This window comes from Cucurbita maxima, unplaced genomic scaffold (assembly GCF_002738345.1).
Source record: "Cucurbita maxima cultivar Rimu unplaced genomic scaffold, Cmax_1.0 Cma_Scf00011, whole genome shotgun sequence".
Classification (NCBI taxonomy): domain Eukaryota; kingdom Viridiplantae; phylum Streptophyta; class Magnoliopsida; order Cucurbitales; family Cucurbitaceae; genus Cucurbita; species Cucurbita maxima.
Window position 1 is genome coordinate 368,664 of NW_019272027.1, and position 8,120 is coordinate 376,783.

General features: G+C 37.3%; 2 protein-coding genes across 3 annotated transcripts in view; both read left to right on the forward strand.

Annotated features, from left to right (window-relative positions):
• LOC111486166 (60S ribosomal protein L11-1-like) overlaps positions 1 to 1,423 on the forward strand; it is a 2,486-nt gene extending 1,063 nt beyond the window's left edge. For both annotated transcript variants that reach the window (XM_023133197.1, XM_023133196.1), the window contains 2 exons: positions 49 to 244; positions 1,053 to 1,423. In XM_023133197.1, coding sequence (XP_022988965.1) covers positions 49 to 244; positions 1,053 to 1,251 — 395 coding nt within the window. In that variant the 3' untranslated portion in view covers positions 1,252 to 1,423. The remainder of the gene's footprint in view (positions 1 to 48; positions 245 to 1,052) is intronic.
• A 1,202-nt stretch (positions 1,424 to 2,625) lies between these two features.
• On the forward strand, positions 2,626 to 6,843 carry LOC111486073 (chaperone protein dnaJ C76, chloroplastic-like). Its single transcript, XM_023133078.1, has 9 exons — positions 2,626 to 2,865; positions 3,369 to 3,497; positions 3,670 to 3,799; positions 4,354 to 4,474; positions 4,978 to 5,059; positions 5,124 to 5,177; positions 5,694 to 5,732; positions 5,793 to 5,898; positions 6,525 to 6,843. Exons 1-9 carry the CDS (start codon positions 2,662 to 2,664, stop codon positions 6,653 to 6,655), a joined length of 996 nt encoding a protein of 331 aa, XP_022988846.1. The 5' UTR covers positions 2,626 to 2,661; the 3' UTR covers positions 6,656 to 6,843.
• The last annotated feature ends 1,277 nt before the right edge of the window (positions 6,844 to 8,120 follow it).

Here is an 8,120-nt window from a genome sequence, read left to right on the forward strand (position 1 = left end):
TTTTTTTTTTTTTTTTTTTTTTTTTGTTGTTGTTATTTTGGTCAATAGCGAGATACACTGTGCGTTCATTTGGAATCAGACGTAATGAGAAGATTGCTTGCTATGTCACCGTTAGAGGCGAGAAGGCTATGCAGCTTTTGGAAAGTGGGTTGAAGGTTAAGGAGTACGAGTTGCTTCGCAGGAACTTCAGTGACACTGGATGCTTTGGCTTTGGTATTCAAGAACACATTGATCTTGGAATCAAGTAAGCCCTTAAACACATCTGAATATGCCTTTAATCTGGTTCGAGATCTATAATCTGATTTGCTTAGCTGATTCTGTTTTGCATTGCGTTTGAATTTAGTTTACTTCTAAGTAGTCATTCATTGGGATGGGATTTTTGGCAATGGAAATGGTAATTTTTCTGCTTGAATCTCTGTAGTTGAATAACGTATGGGGTGTTGAGGATTTTTTGGAGTGAGTCCCACATTGGTTAATTTAGTGGAAGATCATGAGTTTATAAGTGAGTAATACTATCTCCATTGGTACGAGGCCTTTCGTGGAAGCCCAAAGCAAAGCCATGAGAGCTTATGTTCGAAGTGGACAATATCATACCATTGTGGAGAGTCGTGATTTCTATCATGGGGATCGAGATTGAGGTTGGGGATGCCGTTGACAATGTCTTGTGGGGATATAAATTTTAGCCCCTGACTCTTTCTTGAATGATTTGTGCCGTTTTCTACCAATTGCTTCATGCCTGTGGGATCGGATTTTTGGCAATGGTGATGGTAATTTTTCTGCCCGATTCTCGGTAGTCGAAGAACATATGGGGATTGAGATTAAGGTTGGGGGGTGCTTTTGACAATGTTTTGTGGGGACATAAATTTTAGTCCTGACTCAGTAATTTGTGACGATATCTTTGAAGGCTTCAGGGCTTGTGATTGAAATTTCCTTCAGGATGAGGGAATAAGGAGTAGGGGCATCCCGAATCTTGTGTAGACTAATCTGGTATCACTATCTTTGAAGTTTTCTTGTAACCCATCTCGTGTTTATGTGTGATTATGATGTTTCAGGTACGATCCATCCACCGGTATTTACGGTATGGACTTCTTCGTTGTCTTGGAGCGACCAGGATACCGTGTGGGGCGTCGCAGGAGGTGCAAGTCTCGTGTCGGGATCCAGCACAGGGTCACGAAGGAGGACGCCATGAAGTGGTTCCAGGTGAAATACGAGGGAGTTATTCTTAACAAGTCTCAGCAACTCACTGGTTAAGTTTCAGAGGGATTTCTCAAATAGATGGAGAGTTATTTAGTGTGCAAGTTATAAAATTTTGTGCTTTTACCATTAGCCTGACTGAAGCTCTTTATTATTGTTTCTTTTTCTTTGGATATTTTTCGGCTTTAATGAAGATAATTAGAATCAATTTGAGAACATTTTAAGCTGTTGGCAGTCTTATGTTTTAGTAATTTGAGAACATTTTAAGCTGTAAAGCAATTGTTTTTTTTTAAAAAAAAAAAATTGGAAAACTTTTAACATAAACAGCCTATATTGATATAGATTTGAATTCATTAAGGTGTAAGTTTCGATAACAAATTATTTGTTGAATGATACAATTTTTTTTTTTAAATATGATTATACTAAAAATATAAGTGTTTCGAATAAATAGTAATGACTAAAATCCATAAGTAGATATTGTCTTTTTTGGGCTTTCCCTTTCGAGCTTCCCTTCAAGGCTTTAAAACCGTTTGGTAGGCTAAGGTTTCCCCACCCTTATATAAGTGTTGGTTTGTTCTCCTACTCAACTAATGTGAGACATCACAATCCACTTCCAATCCTCACCCTTATAAGTGGTGGTTTGTTCTCCCATCACAATCCACCTCCAATCGAGGTCTAGCGAGGATGCTGGCATTCTTCCCTTCCTCCAATAGATGTGGCATCGCCCCCAAATCCACCCCTTTGGGGCCCAGCATTCTTACTGGCGCATGACCTCGTGTCTACCCATTTGGGGAATAGCGAGAAGGTTGACACATCGTTTCTTGCTCTGATACCATTTGTAACTACCCAGATCTACTGCTAGCAGATATTGTCCTCTTTGAGCATTCTAGAGGAAGGTTTCCACACCCTCATAAATGGTTTGTTCTCCGCTCAACCAAGGTAAGACATCCCATAAACAATTTTGAAATGTGAAAAATAGATAAATGAGTATCCCACTAAAAAAAAGATCTTTAGAATAATGTTTAAATTTTTTTTGTTACATTTAAAAATAAAAGAGAATTTTAACCAAAACACAATTGTGATCCTAATATAAAATTCATGAATTAAAATAGAAAACTGAGGAGTTATTACGTTAGGAATTAAAAGATAATTAAGTTTCATGGAATGAAACGACACCGTTGCACGTGAGGCAACAATAATACACAAGCCGGCACGTGCCTTGCTTCTGTAAGATGCACACTCTCGCCACTTCTCTAACAACATTTATCTAATTTCGTTTCGTCCACATTCATGGAGCTCATTGGCTCACAATCCGCCACGTCATCAGTTACCCTTCCACGTCAAAATTTCTTCCTCCTCATAATTTCTAAATATCCCTAAACGCCCAACAAAAAAATCCATAATTCTTTCCATTTTTACCCCTGTTTTCTTTTTCGTTATGTTCTGTTTCATGCAACTCCCTCTGCAATGGCTCAGCTGCTCTCCCCTGTTTGCACCGAGGCCATCAAAGTTCAGACTCCGTTTCTGAGCCCATGGCGCTCCCTTGCGAAGCCTACCGGTTCTTGCGGCAAGATTGTCCGCGGCGCTGGACGACGGAACTGTGGCAGTTTGAAAGTCGCAGCGAGGGATTCGGAGGCCATTGCCGATGATTATTATGCCGTTTTGGGACTGGTACGCCGTTCGATTTCGATCTGAATTTTCTTTTGGTATTGAACTGTTAAAATCTATGAACGCCGTTTCTTAGGCTCTGGATTATCTGTCGACTTCGCTCCTTGTTGTTTCATGGAGTTTTTTTAGTCTCAGATTGGATGTGAAGATTTTAGGGCTAGTAGTTGATCAGAACCGTAAGGCATTTTTATTTTCTTGTTTTGGATCGTTTTTTTTTTTCTTGTTCTTGTCCTCGATTTTGCATTTTGGTGTGATTTTAAGTTGTGAAACTGTTATAGAGTAGTTTATGAATCATTCATGAGTGAAAAATGCTCTTAACACATTAAAATATTGTTCAGTTTTAGGAATACTTCTCCCATAAAGTACTAATTTAAAAAATTCTCGTGGTGTTCGTTGACTGCAACTTTATTTCTTTCTTTTTTCAATTGCGAATTTTTGTTTCTACTGAAATGCACAGTTCCTGATTTTTTTTTTTTTGTTCTTTTTTGTTTCTTTTTTGTTTATAGCTTCCAGATGCGAGCCCGGGACAGATTAAAAAGGCGTATTATAATTGCATGAAAGAGTGCCATCCAGACTTGAGCGGCGATGATCCAGACACCACCAATTTCTGCATGTTCATTAATGAAGTCTATGAGGTAGGATTTCAAACTCAAACGATGCTAAATGCTTTAAGCTTGGCACTACAGGAACGAAAATTCTATAAATAGAAGGAAAAATAATATATGAACAAAGTAGAAGAATCTACCTAGATTTGTAGATTATATCTGTATAAATCTTGTAGTTTTTTTGCTTCCTGCTAAATTGCAGGTGCTTAGTGACCCAGTGCAGCGAATGGTTTACGATGAAATTCATGGATATGCTTTGACAGCAATCAACCCTTTTATAGATGGTTCAAGCACAAAGGATCTCGCTTTTGTTGATGAATTCAGCTGTATAGGTACGCGGAGTCTTCTCTTAAGCTCTGTTGAATTGTTTCCGAATCCTTAAAAATACTTTATTAAGCTCTTAAAAAAGTATTTCGAAACAGTAACTTTAGTAAGATCCCAAATCGGTTGGAGAGGGGAACTATAAGCATGGTTTATAAGGGTGTAGAAACCTCTACCTAATGGACGCGTTTTAAAACCTTGAGAGAACCCTGAAAGGAAAACTTCAAAAATGACTATATTTGCTTGCGGTGGGCTTAGACCATTACAAATGATATCAGAGGCAAACACCGGGTAATGTGCTAGTGAGGACGCTAATCCAACAAGGGGGGTGGAGTAGTGTGCCAGCGAAGACGCTGGACCCACAAGGGAGGTGGATTGTGAGACCCACATCGACGAAACATTCTTTATAAAGGTGTGGAAACCTCTTCCTAGTAGACGTGCTAATGGTAGACTTGGGTGTTACCATCTTACGTATTCTTCTTCTCTTAATGTTCCCTTAATTTTTTTTCATGAAGTATCGCATCATGGCACAATAGAATGAGTTTGAGATTTTGTTGACTTCCAGGCTGCAAAAATTGTGCTAATGTCGCCCCTGATGTCTTCGGAATTGAAGAAGATTTCGGACGAGCTCGTGTGTATAGCCAGTGTGGGAATCCTCAACGAGTTCAAGAAGCAATTGAAAGTTGGTAAGCTCACTTTATTCTGATTGAATCTGAACTCACTTCATCTTTTCGTTCTCCAAATCTTGCTGTTGATAGCTTGGGAATTGTCAATAGTTTCTATTACATGTATTTTCAAGACCAAGACTACAAACATTTCATGCTATAATTTGGTTAAGAAAATGATAGTTGAAATCATAAGCTTTGACCAATTTATTCACTTGACATCCTGCATTCTCAGCATCAGTTTGAACCTTGAATTGTAATCTTCAAAATGGTATGATATTGTCTATTTTGTCCACTTTCAGCATAAGCTCTTATGACTTTGCTTTTAATATCTCTAAAAGGCTTCGTACGATGTATTCCTTACTTATAAATTCATAATCATTCCCTTAATTAGTCGATGTGGGACTCCCCACCAACAATCCTCAACACAGTCGTCGATCCAATTCGAGTACTGATTTTTCAAATTCTGGCTTAGAAATTTGCCTGATGCTACCATTGATCCATGTTTTCCCCTCCCTCGACAGTCCAGTAGATTGCATCCATTGGACTTCAGCAGCCCAATTATCTCTGCTCGAAGATGAAATGCGGCGGGTCGAAAGAGTGAATGTATGTAATACCGAAATTTCTTTGTCCTAGATTTTCAATTTCTAATTTGAATGTCTATGGCCAGGTTGCGTTTATGCTTTCTGGAATGGGATCATCCGCCGTGGATGTTTTCAGAATGGTATGAACCTTTTAAATTCTATTTAATCTCTAAATTAATCTCATTCGTATAAGATTTAAATTTAGTTTTTTTTTTCTTCGATCAAATTGAGATATATATGATAGATATTTATATATAATAGATGATATATCTATTAAAGTTATATATATATATATATAGTAAACTCAAACTAGGACAGTGTCGTATACTTATGGTTATATCTGGTAGAGCTATATGGTAAACTGAAACTATATATATCCGTAGCGGCATCATATACATACTTGTAACAGCCGTGCTTTGAAGATGTACGTTCTGACTTTTCTGTATGTTCTCTTGCTTACTTCTATGTATGTTCTCTTGCTTACTTACCTGAAGTCATCAATATAAATCTTTAGCCAATAATCGTCATTAATATAAACTTATTTTTTTTTGTTCATCTAGATTAATATAAATCTATTTTTTGTATTCATCTAGATCAATCGAATATGCGTTGTTGTGCGGTCCTAACCGAGCTTCCCGTGATTGTTAATGTTGCAGGCTAGTACTCGATGGGAGAAGAGGCAATCAAAAGTCATGGTAAGTTCTTATGATGATGAGCGCTTAATTTTATGGCTATTTCTAATACGTGGAGCGCAGGAACAAGCAAAAGTGAGGATGACGAAGAAGAAAGGTTCTGAAAGCAATGATTCATATTGGACCAATCTTTGGGGCAGCCCTAAAGATCAAACAAATCCAGCTAATGGTTAGTAATCTTCATGAACTTCAAAGCTTACCTAAATTCAGCTCATTGAAATATTAATATCAGTAATTGTGATGTTTCACATTCGTTGGGTAGGAGAACAAACCACTATTTATAAGCGTGTGGAAACCTTTTCCTAGTAAATACGTTGTAAAGCCTTGAGGGAAAGCCCGAAAGGAAAAACCTAAATAGAACAATATCTGTTAGCGGTGAGCCTGGGTCGTTACAAATAGTATCAAAGCCAGACACCGGACGATGTGTCAACCTTCTCGCTGTTCTCCGAAGGGGTAGACTCGAGGCGGTGTGCTAGTAAGGGCGCTAGGCCCCAAAGGAGGGTGGATTTGGGCGTGGTCCCACATCGATTAGAGGAAGGAAAGAGTGCCATCGAGGACATTGGCCCTGAAGGGGAGTGGATTGTGATGTCCCACATTGGTTGGGGAGGAGAACAAACCACCATTTATAAGGGTGTGGAAAACTTCCCTTAGTAGATACGTTTTAAAGCTTTGAGTGAAAGCCCAAAAAAGACCCTTAATAGACACGTAAAAGTCCAAAAAAAAACAGTATATGCTAGCAGTGGGCCGGGGTCGTTAGAGTAACAAAAACTAAAACTAGTTTTAAAATGGTTGCAGAAGAGGAAACAAAGGAACGAGCAAAACGAGCTGCAGCTGCTGCTCGACGATGGAGAGAGTACTCCCGACGGGGCGTTGACAAGCCTCCACCTTTCAAACTTCCCGAGTCAATCTCGAGCAACGATAACTAACCAGGTGATTAAAAATATATATTAATTTATATCCAATAGCTTTATAGTCGTAAATAATAAATCAATATCATTTGAAAAAATAAAAAAAAAATCCAACAAAAATCAAATCATCATCCATTTATGTAATTATTGTAAAAACATCCTCTCTACCAACTGATTCATGGAACAAGTTGGGATTTGTTTATATTCTTCACTGATCCATGAATTATCATATTTTATTAATATATGTTAAGTTACAAGATTAATCTCTAAATTTTTTATATTTATATTTAATATGCATGTAAGTGAATAGGTCCAAGGGTTAGATTCTTGAGGTTTCAACTATATTTAATAGATTTATTCATTAAACTAAAAAAAAAAAAATTAAATAAAGGAAATTTTAAAGAAGGAAATTAAGAGGGTATAATAGAAAATTTTGAAATAGAAGAAAGAGGAGAAATGATCTGTGGCGTTAAATGGCGTTAATGGTGTGATCTCAGCTTAATCACTTGCCGTACGGGTCTGTGAAAGCGGTTTCCCGGTGCCATGGGGCGGGTCTGTAAAAGTGGTTTTCCGGTGAAAAGTGCATGCTGAAACCAGAGTAGATCGATACGTAGGAGAATTTCTTTGGCTGCCATTGCTGGTGGGAAAATTCTGAGGAGAAAAATTGAGGGTTTAAACTGTTTTATAAGCAAGGAAGAAAGTAAAAAAAAGATGAATTAAAGCAGAGAAATGGTTGTTTTTTTCAATTGCGTCACATTATTGCCCCTGAATTTGAGCTTATATTTGGTTTGTTCAATTATGGGTGAATTTTAAAAATTTTCGTTAATACCTTTAATTTTCTTTTAATAAACTTCAAAAATACTTTTTTTTTTTAAATTCAAAAATACATTTATCGTACTACTAAGTTTTTAAAAAAACACGACTCTCCACAATAATATGATATTGTCCACTTTGAGCATAAGCACTCCTCTCCTGACTTTGCGACCTCATACTAATAGAGAGAGTATTCTTTGATTATAAACTCATGATCATTCCTTAAATTAGCCGATGTGGGACTTTTATCATCCAACACCTCCCCTCAAACAAAATATGCCTCCTCTTAATTGAGACTCAGACTACTTTGGAGTCTTAGTCATTTTTAACTATGCCTTCGAGAAGGCTTGACTTCTTTTCTTTTGGAGTCCTGTGTTCGACATTTGAGAATTTACCAATCTATTGACACGACTAAGTTTAGGGCATGACTCTGATACTGTGTTAGATGAACACGACTCTCCACAATAGTATGATATTGTCCACTTTGAGCATAAGCTCTCATGAATTTGCTCTGGGCTTCTCCCAAAATGCCTCATATCAATGAGTGAGAGTATTCTTTGATCATAAATAATGATCATTCCCTAAATTAGCGACTTTCATCATCCAATGTCAATAGACCGTTTTAGTTTTAGTTTATATATTTGATAGTAAAAAAAAAAAAAAAAAAAAA

Coding starts and splice junctions, on each gene's coding strand:
- LOC111486073 (XM_023133078.1), top strand. CDS start 2,662: ATGGCTCAGCTGCTCTCCCCTGTTTGCACCGAGGCCATCAAAGTTCAG. Junction 4,475..4,977: donor CAAGAAGCAATTGAAAGTTG/GTAAGCTCACTT, acceptor CTCCCTCGACAG/TCCAGTAGATTGCATCCATT. Junction 5,060..5,123: donor GGCGGGTCGAAAGAGTGAAT/GTATGTAATACC, acceptor GTCTATGGCCAG/GTTGCGTTTATGCTTTCTGG.